This window comes from Lontra canadensis, unplaced genomic scaffold, assembly GCF_010015895.1.
Source record: "Lontra canadensis isolate GAN:19392208 unplaced genomic scaffold, GSC_riverotter_1.0 scaffold5, whole genome shotgun sequence".
In the NCBI taxonomy this organism is placed as follows: Eukaryota; Metazoa; Chordata; class Mammalia; order Carnivora; family Mustelidae; genus Lontra; species Lontra canadensis.
This window is the reverse complement of record NW_022630999.1, coordinates 27,633,153-27,646,831: the sequence shown is the minus strand read 5'-3', so window position 1 is coordinate 27,646,831 and position 13,679 is coordinate 27,633,153. Positions and strand designations below refer to the sequence as shown.

The 13,679-nt window shown below is 38.4% G+C and overlaps 1 protein-coding gene across 1 annotated transcript; it reads right to left on the bottom strand.

Moving 5' to 3' along the window:
* Window positions 1–396: 396 nt before the first annotated feature.
* MAT2B (methionine adenosyltransferase 2B) lies at window positions 397–11,654 on the bottom strand. The gene is made up of 8 exons (XM_032851989.1): window positions 11,425–11,654; window positions 11,266–11,355; window positions 10,925–10,972; window positions 5,854–5,991; window positions 5,501–5,653; window positions 2,774–2,967; window positions 1,702–1,815; window positions 397–1,311 (listed from the first exon to the last, which is right to left on the bottom strand). The coding sequence occupies exons 1-8, from the start codon at window positions 11,561–11,563 to the stop codon at window positions 1,141–1,143; spliced, it is 1,047 nt and encodes a 348-aa protein (XP_032707880.1). The 5' UTR covers window positions 11,564–11,654; the 3' UTR covers window positions 397–1,140.
* Window positions 11,655–13,679: the final 2,025 nt, after the last annotated feature.

Genomic DNA, 13,679 nt, shown 5'->3' with positions numbered 1-13,679 from the left:
TCATACACCTCATTCTACCATGCTGATTCCTTATTAAGGACCAAAAATATCCTTGAGGCTAAGGTCACTTCAATATTACTCTGCATAGATAATACATTCAAATACTCTGCATTCTTCAGAAGGAACATCCTACGTAAACATGTGGCAAGATTACATAGTTATTTTTAAAAAACAATCAGATGGCACAAGTAGATACAGTATCTCTAACATTCTAGGTCTCAAGCAGAGTTCACCAGGGTCCATTTTATTATTTATATCTCAATAGATATCAACTGTATTTTCTTATATGCATCAGATGTTACATAAGAATGTAATTTTTAAAAATTAAAGCAACAAATAACAGTGAGTTAAGTAAATAAAAGAAAGTGAGTTAAGTAAATAAAAGAAAACTAAGCGTTACCATGCCAACAGTACATATTTATTACTCTTGAATGGCCAAAAGACTTACAAGGCCCATCATTATTAGTATAACCACAGATATGAAATATCACTTAGTGACATGGAGTGAAAAGGACAGTTTTACACATATTAAAAAAATACATACACATACACACACACTCTGTCAATTGCTCACCATACACTGCTACAAAAGCAGGAGGCATCAGGCTACAGGAGTTCCAATATACATAACATGTTGAAATATCTCAAGCTTAAAAACTGCATGTAAGTTGCAAAAATAAAGTTTCTTTCTTCAAACATTTTGATCAGAGCTCAAGCGATGCAAATAATGAACACCAATGATTTTTGTACTACTTAACTCACTTTAAAACATAAAAAAGGTCAACAGTTGCAAAAGTCCTGAAAATGTAGAGGTTATAGGAATGAATAATGCATTTCATCCTAAAGAAAGTCTACAGTAGATCTGTCTCATCCTGGCTCGTAAATATTTAAGAATCATAATTTACTATACTCAAACAAAGTTAAGCCAGAACAAAATGATAAAAAGAAAAATCATTACTTCAACTGAGGCATCATTGCCCTTAGTTTCTTTAGACGATTTCACTAGTGCAAGAGCATCATTTACCTGAAAGATCATGAGTCACAATTAAAGAGCACTCATACAAAATTATTTCCTTTTTTCTTTAAAAAGTGCCACATACTATACTTCTCAATTAAAAAAAAAAACAAAACGCACATACACTAATGAAAGACCGTTTGCCTCCATCTCTTGTCAATGAGGAAAGGCCAGAGTGATTCTTTGATTCCAATTCTAAATGGTGTTCTCTGGCCAATGCCCAAGGTCTCTAATTTGGTGCAGTCAAGCTGAGCATTTCTTGGACGTTGTGCTCCTAAGACGGGACTGTCAGTTATCTTTAAAGAAAAATAAAAACAAAAAAATTAAAAATAAATACATCTATGTTGCAGTTTTATAGTCTCTATTTCACTTTGCCCTTAACTGCACATCTGATCTGATCCCTGGAAAAATACAAATAATCAAGATAAGACTTTTCCTATAAACTTCACCAATACTCATGGGCTTCCTTATACAGGGTAATTTAGAGATAAGTAACAATATAAACCACCAACTTACAAGTTCACTTTAATTAGTACCAAAAAATGAAGTTACCCAGTATTTCTAAAGCAAAATGAAAAGTTTTATCAGTAATACAAAAAAACCCAAAACAAACAAACAAAAAAAAACCAAATATAGTGACAGATCTGGGCTTTCAACAAGTGAGGTTTAAAACACCATGTACTTACAGGTCTTAAGTGACTGCTGGGAAGGTTGAAGGCATCTGCAATTGCACATGCCATTTCATACTTAGTCATCTGTTCATTGCCAGACCAGTGAAAGGTTCCCTTAATTGATGGATCCTAATAACGACATAAAAATTCAAAACAGTTTCAACTTTTTGAGTTGAGTGGAATAACAGATTGGACAAAAAAACTAATTTAAAAGTGCAGGAATTAAAATGCATCCCTCCTTTCTGGAATGCTCCCCAGGAGATATCTAAAATCAAATTCCTATAAATATACCCAGCTAAGCATGAGAAACAATTTCTAGAATTTAGGCTTAAGAATTTTTTTTTTAAATAAAAATATAAATGGCTCCAAATTTTATTTAGTGGGAATCCTAAGAATGATTACAGATTTTTACAGAAACACAGGCCAATTTAATGAGTATTTCTAATTATCCTCAGCTAAATCAAAATGTAACAGAACCATTTTGCAGTATGAGCTAATTAGGCATGATATCCTTAAATAGTTCCATAGTACATATTTAAAATATACATTTTTATATGTTAAAAAACTACAAACTATTATTAACATCCTAAAATCAATCACTCTCACCTTTCTATTAATATTCTAGTCAGAGACAGAGTCCATAGTATATGAGGAAAAAATTCAAACACAAGAGCATAATATTTTTACTATTCACAAATATAGCCTACTATCTGCAAACTACTTTCATTTGGTCGCCCTGTAGTTTGAAAAAAGTTTTACATAAAACCTTGTAGTTATTGGGGCACCTGGGTGGCTCAGTGGGTTAAGCCTCTGCCTTCGGCTCAGGTCATGATCCCAGGGTCCTGGGATCGAGCCCCACATTGGGCTCTCTGCTCAGCAGGGAGCCTGCTTCCTCCTCTCTCTCTGCCTACTTGTGATCTCTGTCTGTCAAATAAGTAAATAAAATCTTAAAAAAAAAACCTTGCAGTTATTTATTTATATTATTATAAAGATATATATTATTATGTATAATAATAAAGGAAACAAAAACACTTTGACTTTCATTTGTTGATGGCAGTTAAGAACTCCTCCTTCCAAAGATTCTCACCAGCATTCTCTTTTCTGCTAACTGGCGACATACAGTAGCTACATCTTTGACATGTGTAGGGAACCTCTGCTGCCAGTGGTCCATGTTAGCTGACTTGTTACTGAACTGCACTTTATCAAACATAACAGTCACAGCACTTTCTTCAAGTTTTTCAACTTCTCCATACAGAACAGGAATTCTCAAAACAGCAGCTCCTAGGAATTAATAAAAACAGGTAATTTTTTAAAGCTGACTGGTTCTTAAATCTTGATATTAAATGAAAGTATGTAGACTTAAATAATACTGCCACAGGGGGATGCCTGGGTGGCTCACTGGGTTAAGCATTTGCCTTCAGCTCAGGTTATGATCCCAGGATCCTGGGATGGAGCCCCACAACGTCAGGGTCCCTGCTTAGCAGAGAACCTCCTTCTCCCTCACTTTCTGTTGTTCCCCCTGCTTGTGCTTGCATACCCACGCTCTCACAAATAAAAAAAATAAAAATTAAAAAAAATACTGTTGTAGAAAACTTGCAATATGCCAAAATGACATAGTTCACCTATAATAACGCCCATTTAACAAATATTATACGGAGTATTTTCAAAGGTCTCTGTCATTTGGGGTATTTTTATATATTATTTTTAACAGTCATAATAATGAACAAATTAAACTGATATGACAACTAAATGCAATGAGTGATCCTTGACTGGATCCTAGATTAAGAAATAAAATGCGGGGCGCCTGGGTGGCTCAGTGGGTTAAAGCCTCTGCCTTCGGCTCAGGTCATGATCCCAGGGTCCTGAGATCGAGCCCCGCATCGGGCTCTCTGCTCAGCAAGGAGCCTGCTTCCTCCCCTCTCTCTGCCTGCTTCTCTGCCTACTTGTGATCTCTGTCTGTCAAATAAATAAATAAAAATCTTTAATAAATAAATAAAATGCAATGAAGGACATTATTGGGACAAGTGGGAAAATTCCTACATAGATGATATATTATAGTATAACACCATATTAATGTTAAATTTCTTGAGTGTGATAACTACACTGTAATTATGTAAAGAACATTCTTCTTAGAAGATAAATAGCATAGGGGTGCCTGGGAGGCCTAGTCAGTTTAGTGTCTGACCCTTGGTTTCGGTTCAGGTCATGATCTCAGGGTTGTGAGACTGAGCCCCACATACAGCTCTGTGTTCAGTGGGAAATATACCTAAAGATTCTCTCCCTTTGCTCCCCCCCACCCCAAAATCAATCAATCAATCAATCAATCAATCTTTTAAAAAAGATAAACAGCATGGTGAAATATTTTGGGGTGAATTTAAACTAATTCCCAACAAGTTCAGTGAAAAACACACACACATACAACCACGACACATTAACAAGTGGTGAATCTATATAAAAGTTATGTGAGTGTTTCACCACATTATTCCTAGAACCACTGATTAAGGAATTATGAGCTTTCAGATTTTATGTAGGCCCCTCCTGAGCAGTTACAACAGGCTTTGGATAATGAACACTTTAACTGAAAATTAACAACTTTTTAACTAAATTAACATACTGGATAACCACGTATAGATATGTATTCAAGGATGATTCCTGCAGGATAATTTATAATACCAAAGGGGGAAAAAAAACCCCACCTAGAAATCTAAATGCCATAAGCATGGAATCTACACTACAGGATGCTTCTCAAAGACTGTACAGTCTAAGGCAGTGCAAGGAATCATTAAATCAAGTATACTATGCAGCCACTGATAGGAAAAGATAATCCAGAGATGACTCAATATGTAGTGAAAGACAAATATTCAAGGGACCAGATTATAAAACGAAATCCTCCGTTTTTTGAAAATTCACAAAAAATGCTTTCATACCTAACCACATTTGGTGCTTCTCAGAGGCAAGATTATAAAAGAACTTCTACCCTTTACAATTTTGATTTATTTTTTTTTCCAATAAGGGTATTACTTTTTATATTCAGCACATATATGTGTGTGTATATACACAAACACATATAGGGGAAAAGAAGAGCTATACAAACAGAAATTCAAAACCTGGGGCACCTTGGTGGCTCAGTCAGTTAAGCATCTGACTCCTGATTTTGGCTCAGGTCATGATCTCAGTGTTGTAAGATCAAGCCCTGCCCTGGGCTCCACACTGGGTATGAAGCCTGCTTGAGATTCTCTCTCTCCTTCTCCACCTGCCCCTCCCCCCAACCCTCTTGTCTCTCCAGATCTTAAAAAAAAGAATTAAATAAATTTAAAAATTGTACAAAAAATAACAAATACCTCAATCTAGGAGAAATGATACAGACCTGTTTTTTGAAAGTATATTACAAATATTTATAAGATTCCTGTCCTTTATACAGTAACATTTTTTAAAATCTAAGCTCTACGCCCAATATGGGGATTGAACTCACGACCCCAAGATCATCAAGAATTACATATTCTACTTACTAAGCCAGCCAGGTGCCCCTATACAATGACATTCATGTATATACTAATACTGGAAAAAGTCTGCAAGGATTCATAAATTCATCATGATTTCTAAAATTCTTATTTTTCATTTTTATTAACTACATTCTCCAATTTTTCCTCCAATGACTTATGCTAATTTTTTCAAAATTTTGTATGTCTTATATATAGCATACCATATATATATATATGTATATATATACATACGTGTGTGTGTGTTTCTCAATATCATAAAAGGAATCCTCAAAACAATCAAAACTATCAGGAACTAAAGATATTTGTCTTACCTAAATTGTTCTCTAGGACAGCCTTTTCTCCTTCTAATTTCGTTTTGCCATACAGATTTAGGGGACTTGGTACGTCTTCCTCTCTATAAGGTGGATTTGTTCCATCAAATACATAATCTGAACTAATGTAGATTAGAAACGCTCCAATTAAAGCTAAAAAAGACAGACAGACATAAAAGAAATAAAATAATCTATCAAATTATTACATAACATCACTCTGCACTGGCATTTATAATAGCTTATTCATCATATATAAACAAATCTCTTCTATGCGATTTAGAAACCTTTGACTTTTATAAACTCAGCAATTATTTAATATTTTGCAAAGATTTTATAAAGTCATCATTCATTACCTGCTTCCTTTGCTAAATTCCCAGAAGCATTCACATTAAGCTGAGAAGCAGCATCTGGCTGATTTTCCACAACATCTGGCCTTCTCTCTGCTGCACAGTGTACTATGACATGGGGCTGGAAGGTAAACATTGATGTATTTTTTTTTAATTTTTTTTAAAAATTTATTTGACAGACAGAGATCACAAGTAGGTGGAGAGGCAGGCAGAGAGAGAGGAAGGAAAGCAGGCTCCCTGCTGAGCAGAGAGCCCGATGTGGGGCTCGATCCCAGGACCCTGGGATCATGACCTGAGCCGAAAGCAGAGGCTTTAACCCACTGAGACACCCAAGCACCCCACTGATGTATTTTAACCCAAAAGGAATAAAACAGGGGAGCTACAGCCTTCCAATAGTAACTCAATTCATAAAAAAAGTTTGCTAAATCAACATTCCTTCAAGTAAATAATCGCTATAATTTTTTTAATTTTTTTTTAGAATTGCTATAATAGTTTTGTCATGCTTCTCTTTTCCAAATTTCAAACTTCCTTAAAATAAATGTAGGTGGGGTGCCTAGGTGGTTCAGTGGATTAAGCCTCTGCCTTCAGTTCAGGTCATGATCTCAGGGTCCTGGGATCCAGCCCTGCATCGGGCTCTCTGCTCAGCAGGGAGCCTGCTTTCCCCGCTCTCTCGACCTGCTGCTCTGCCTACTTGTGATCTCTCTCTCTCAAATAAATAAATAAATCTTTAAGAGATAGACAGACAGACAGATAAATAAATAAATAAATAAATAAGTGTAGGCCCTGAAAAGGAAAGAGCAATTTAGTAATCCCTAGGCAAAACCAAATAAACTCAATGTCAACAACTATTATTTTTCCATCAAAATAAGCTTTATTCTCTAATTTGGATGGGAGAAAAGAGCTAACATTTATACAATTAATATGACCTAAATAATTAATTTATGGTAAAAGAATACCAATTTCAAATTAAATAGATAAATTCAAATCTCTTATATCAACCATTTAAAGAATGTTAACTACTGGGCGCCTGGGTGCCTCAGTGGGTTAAGCCTCTGCCTTCAGCTCAGGTCATGATCTTAGGGTCCTGGGACTGAGACCCATCTTGGGCTCCCTGTTCAGTAGGGAGTCTGCTCTCCCTCTTTCTCTCTGCCTGCCCCTCTGCCTATTTGTGCTCGCTCTCTCTCTCTCTCTCAAATAAATCCAATCTTAAACAACAACAACAACAACAAAATGTTAACTATTCATTTAGTTTGTTGCCTGTATACTAACCACTGTGCAAGGAGCAAGGATTTCATAATCTACTGGAAAAGAAGGATATGTAAAGAGACTATTTCAGGGGCACCTGGGTGGCTCAGTAGGTTAAGCCTCTGCCTTCGGCTCAGGTCATGATCTCAGGATTCTGGGATCGAGCCCCGCATCAGGCTCTCTGCTCAGCAGGGAGCCTGCTTCCTCCTCTCTCTCTGCCTGCCTCTCTGCCTACTTGTGATCTCTGTCAAATAAATAAATAAAATCTTAAAAAAAAAAAAAAAAAAGGAGCCCACATAATGGTAAACTCTTAAAGATATTTTTTCCTTAGTTCAACCATTCCAAACATTTTAAAAATTGAAGGAAAAATCATCTAGGCTCTCCGTGGTAAAACCTGGCCCCAAGCCAACTGATCTATGAAAACAAGGATTTCAGCCAGCAAAATATTTTCTTTGAATTTTGGCAAGAAAACAGCCCTACAAAGACTGATTTGTAAAGAAGAGAGAACATGCCAAGTCTAGTAGATACAATCAGAAAACCATTTACACAGGATAAATACCATAAAGATCCCTGAGAAAATATAAAAGAGCTATGATTTGGTTTCTTCTGAGTTTCTCACTTTTTATTACTTCACATTAAAGAAGCAAAGGCGTATGTTACAGTTCTTGGTGGTTCTTAGGGTTCATTATGTATAAGAATCAAGCAGGAGGCTTTCAGATTTAGTATATCTGGGATAAGTCCTGATAATCTGTATTTCTAACAAGTTCCCAGGAATGTGCTGAAGATGGTGACTTGGGAACTGCCCTTTGAGAAGTGTAATCTTGAACTCCAGAAAAAGTCCAAGGTTCTTCTAAAGAAACATTTATCTTATTCAAAGAAGCCAAAAAATGTCATCTACCTTTCCAGATCTACCTTTCCTTCCCTCTTCTCCCATAAAAGGAAAACAAGAGTAAAGTCAAAGAACAAGTATATGTATTACACAAAGGTTACTGAACAGTGGATTCCAATCTCTGCGTACTTCACTGATTGCGTAAAGCACACTTTTTCTTCACTTTAACATCCCTGTTAAATGAATGAAACAGATGCATCTTCTTACTGTGTCATACTCTGGCAGTGTCTTTTGCTTTTTAGTGCATCTTAAAATCAGAGCCCAGATAATCAAGTACATTTTAGACTTGATGAAATACAGCATTAAATTACAAGGACAGCAAGGCTCTTAGGGATTTTAATACACTTAACTTTAAAACAGAATGTGGTTGCATGGAAAAAAATACAATCTTATGTCCTTAAAGCCTGGGGTAATTTGTAAGGTCCCTAGAAGAAAAGAGGAAACAGTCCACAGTAACCAGTGAACAGATGTCAATGCTCCAGAATTTTCTTTATTAAAAAAAGCAGAGATCTGAAGTGCAAGCATTTCTTAAAACGGAAATGATACTGCACAATCTTATATCTGAAAACCATCCAGTATTATGTAAGCCTAACATCGTAACTTCTGATCATAAGAATAGCCTTATTAAACATGCGGGGCAAATACTATTTCCAAACTGAGAAATCTGAAGCCCTGAAACGTCAAAGTCTTTACCCATAGTAAATGGAAAAGGTTGGGCCCAGACTTGTTTCTAGCTTCTATGGTCCAGCCAAATACATACTGAGTTTTGTCTTAATCCTTTGACCTTCTATTTGATTTCATAATGATTAAATTTTAACTATACTGCCATGAAATGTGGTACTGAGAAGTTACTGAAATCTCTATTGATCAAATTCCTCATTAGTAAAAAGAGGAATGTGAATATAAGATGACTAAGGCTCTTCCAGCTTTACAGTTTTATAATTCTAACATTTTCCATATTACACAACACAGAGGGGACTGAAGAGTGAAAGGAGCCTCATTTATTTAAGTAATTTTTCCTCTTTTCACAGAGTTCTCTCTAGAGACTCAATGAGCACCTTCTGTCACACAACAGGAGCCAAGACAAGATTTCTGTCATTTGGTGGTTGGCAAATAAAATATGCCTCACTCTGAAATTAAAAGACGCCAAACAAAAATATTTATTTTTTACTTTCTATATATAAACAGAAATCCACCTCAAGCTTTTTAAAAGCACACTGTTTTTAGGGGTTTTTTTTGTTTGTTTTAAAGATTTTATTTATTTATTTGTCAGAGAGAGATCACAAGCAGGCAGAGTGGCAGGCAGAGGCAGAGAGAGAAGCAGGTTCCCTGCTGCACAAGGAGCCCGGTGTGGGACTCCCTCCCAGAACCCCAGGATCATGACCTGAACAGAAGGCAGCGGCTTAATCGACTGAGCCACCCAGGTGTCCCTTTATTTTTGTTTTTAAAAGAAAAGGACAAATATTCCTCTAAAAAATTAATTAGGACTGTTACTCCATAAAATACTTTAGTCTTGCAAAACTCAGGAATATCCATGCACTTCAAAGAACTCAGAATGAAGAAACTGTAGTTAATCCAAACAACAACAAAGAGTTGAAAATGCTGTCTGCCTGAAAACTTAACTTATATGTACAGTATGAAGTATCACTTTAAGTTACTCTGAATGTATTTGCCTCTAACTACATAAACTCTTAGAAGTATGGAACTACAAGTGAACAGATTTATAGTCACCCAAAGAATTCCTGAAAAATTAAATACATATAAATAAATGTAGAGGTACAAGTTTCATTATGCTACCTAATCAAATGACACCAAACTATAGGTAATGATACAAATGGCTCTTTCAAAATGGTCAAACACTACTCTGGGACAGTGATTTCCACTTTAGTACACTAAAGTGGAAATAGCATTAACTTCTAAAAAATGTCCCAGAAAAAAAATGAGACATCAGTAACATTTAATATTTAAATAGAGATCTTCTTAAATTTTGCTCTTTTTAGAACCTCTTAGATATGGCAGTTTCCTCTTCCTTTCTTTAACTGATCCTCTCATACAACATTCCCCTGGAGGCAGATCTCTGAGTAGACATTACGGACACTAAGAAACTCAAGATTCCATAACTATCTAGGTGACACTGGTCTAACTGCTACTGTCACCCTATTTCTACCCTTCAAGACAGTCTTAACAGGTACCACCATAGTCACCTTCTCCAATGTAAGCAGTAAGGCAGTCCTCATTCTCACAAGTGAATTTTAATTCTGTATGTTTTGAGAGAGCAGAAAATACGGGTCAAGATTTAGGGTGGAGGCCCCTGGCCAGCTCAGTCTGTACAGCTTTACACTCTTATCTCAGGACTGTGAGTGTGAGCCCCACTATGGGTGCAGATTATTTTAAAATTAAAAGAATCCTTAAAAAAAAATAAGATTTAGGGCGTATCATTTTTAGTGAAATCATGAAAACCTATTTTCATTAATCTACTGAACTCCTACTGTGAAACATTAAGCTTTACACAGACACACAAACACACACACACACGCATACGTATGTAAACAATATGTAACATTATGCATTCAGTACTTTGGGGGGCACATAGGAACAATACATAAGTTTTCATAGTCCCAAACACCAAACTGATTAGAAACACTAAATATACTCTTGGAAGCATAAAAATTCTGCAGTAACAAAAACAGCCATCTCCCACATCTCTTATTTCCGTAAGACATATCGGTCTAGGCATTAACATTCTTCTTTTCGCCATTGCTAGATACATTCTGTGGACTGAATGCTGGGAGGCCCAGAAATGAAACACAAGAAAGCATGAAGACGGAAGACGTCTGGGATAGTTCTCCCACAGTAACAATCTTCCTTTATGTAACCTCCATAGTGGTTCAAAGCCTGAGAAAGTGAAAGAGATTTGTATCTGAATCCCGGCTCCAAGCTTACTGAATGAACTTGGCCGCAAGCTCATCCTGTAAACCTCAATTTTCTCCTCTGTAAAATGGAGCAAAAACAGTATCTCACTGTTATGACGATTAAATGATGCATGTAAAGTGTATACATAGTGCCTTGCACTAAGATTTCAGTAATTTGTCATCTCCAAATCCGCTATTTTTAAAAAAACCACTTTCCCCTTCGTTCCCAGATAAGAACTGGTAAGATCGAGAGATACGAACAAAGAATGAAAAAGAAATTCAGAGAGATAAAACAAAACCGAAAGAGCTCTGAAAGCCCCTCTTCGTTTCCGAGAGGGAAGACCGAAAACACCAGAGTGAAACCAAACCCACTCGCTTCCTGCCGCAGGACTGGAAGAGCAAACACCGACGGGTGTGCACGGAGGTAAACAAACTCGGTGGCGCCGCCCTCTCCAACCAGCGCTAGGAAGGAGGTGCTGGGGCGACTCAGAGTCAGGAGCTGGGATTTCTGCAGGATGCGCAGGGTAAATCACTCGAGCCCCCGCGACCTGGCTCGTCCCCCTCTGCATTCCCGATTCCTACGAGACCCCCGGGCCGACTCCCTCACCTCCACCAGCCGGCAGCTCCCGGGAACAAAGTGGATGGAGAGCTCGTTCTCCCGCCCCACCATGCCCGCCGTCTTCGCGCCGCCGCCGCAGCGACCGCCACTTCCTCCAGCCCAGAATCGCCACGGGCCGCAGCTGCGTCGCCCCCGGCCCGCCTCCCTAGGTCCGGGCCGGCCCCCAATCTCCACTTCCGGCTTCCGCTGCCAAGGCCTCGCCCGTTGATTGGCCACGCTCAGCCGATGCCCCAGAAAGAGGGCGGGCGCGTTCAGTACGCTCCCCGCCCACTCGCCAACTCTTAAAGGAATACACAAAACAAAGGTCTTGGCCTTGGGCACTGAATACAAGTTTTGTGTGGGGAGGGGTTGTTTCTGTACTTTTTTTCTGTCTTTGCCTTTGTTCTGGACTAGGGAAGAACTGAACTGGATTGCCTAGAGTTTCAAGTTTCCAGACTGCCCTGTGCGTAAGAGCCAACTGGGCACGTAATACAAAAAGTAGGAGAAAACATTTTAAAGCCAGGGGGTAGGTTTGAGGAAGACCAGGAGGAGGGAGGACAGTAGACCTCCATCTCTGCAAAATTTGGAGGTGGTTGTTGTTGTTTTTCCCAGAGATTTAGAAAGACAATAAAAATACAAGTGTTGGCATCTGAGTCATTAACACCTCAACAGCCCATTTTGTCTTTCTGGGATGCTAAAAAGTGGTACGTGTGAAATTCTAAATAAGTCAAACTATTTTTAACCAGTTAAAAATAAAAAGTTGGGGGCTTGGGGGAGGAATTATCCGGGAGCCTCTTCAAAATAGATTCTCGGACTGTACCCGTAAATACATAACGAGAATCTGTGGTAATAGACCCGGGGACTGTACATTTTAGTTAGCGGAAGGAACCGGACCCTACCGACCCCTTTGGAGAAGCACTCGCGTCAGGAACTGCCCGGTCCGGCCAAACCAGCCTGGCCTCCGCAACCGCCGCAAATTGAAGAAACCGAGCACAGTAACGCTAGACCCTCCACCACTTGCACGGCTTCCTAAAAGCACGAATCAGAAACAACAGCCCTGAGGGCTGAGAAAGACCTCGCAGGCAACTGGTTTCCCTCCCAGCTCAAAACAGCAAAATCCGCGTCCATTGGGGACGCCTGTGAAATTTACCCAGGAAAAAACCCGCCATGGACCGTGTAGGCTCCGCGGGCATGCACCCAACAGTCCCGAGTGTTCTGACCCAGACACGCCGGACACGGGGCTTAAAAGTCGCCCACAGGCGTGACCGCGGCTTGGATTTTTCTGAAAAGGCCTTATTTTCATAATCCCTTTTGGTTTATTTCAGAGCTAAAGACTAAGCAGCCTTTTGAAAAAGTTTTTCTTTGTCTGAGCCCCGTAAATTTCCTTTCTACCCAACCCCCCCAACAAGAACTCATTTCTTAATTCGAGTAAACAGTCTTTCTTTGGAACGGTGGAGGAAGAGAGCCTGAAGGCCCCCCACCCCGCTTTCCGATTTTTTTTTCCCAAACTGTTACTGTTAATCAATTTAGCATTATTCAGAGAGTCCTCGAGAGGGCTGCCCCAGCATTAAATATTCATAATCTGCACACAAAGAAAAGGTGAGTGTCCGTGGGTGTGTAGGGGAGGCAAATTCAAGATCCTCCTAATCCTCTTTAAAAACTGGGATTTTTGTTGTTAATTTCTAGAAGCGACGTGTGATGCAACCTGATCGTTCTGATTTTTTTTTAAAAGTGTACAGTGCGAAGATTTAAGGACATGCATATGCAATTACTATTTTTTTGATTCTCAGAGCAGCTTTGTCCAGAGTTAAGAACAAGCGTTTTCTTGCCTACCTTTGAGAATTTGGTGTGATACCTCCCAGGTAAAACCAGAGTATAGTTGTAGAGGTATATGTTCATGTGTAGTTTTTATTCATTCTCTTTAAAGATTAAAGTTTCTCTGTGAACAAAAATGCCACCGTTGTACATACAATATCCAAGTTCCTGTGGTGGCTAAGTCTATAAATTCAAGGATAGCAGCCTGGAGCTAAAGTTATGTTAGCAGATTCAGTTCATGCTAAGACAAAGGCAGGAGCACACAATTAAAGATAAAATCCTTACTTATATAGAACCTTCACCTACATCACTGCATATAATTTGGTAAAGGAAACTGTTCTGTTTTGCTTTTTTTTTTTTTTTTTTTTTTTTT

Coding starts and splice junctions, on each gene's coding strand:
- MAT2B (XM_032851989.1), bottom strand. CDS start 11,563: ATGGTGGGGCGGGAGAACGAGCTCTCCATCCACTTTGTTCCCGGGAGC. Junction 10,973..11,265: donor AGTCCTGCGGCAGGAAGCGA/GTGGGTTTGGTT, acceptor TCCATTTTACAG/AGGAGAAAATTGAGGTTTAC. Junction 1,816..2,773: donor TAGCAGAAAAGAGAATGCTG/GTGAGAATCTTT, acceptor TGTCGTTATTAG/GATCCATCAATTAAGGGAAC.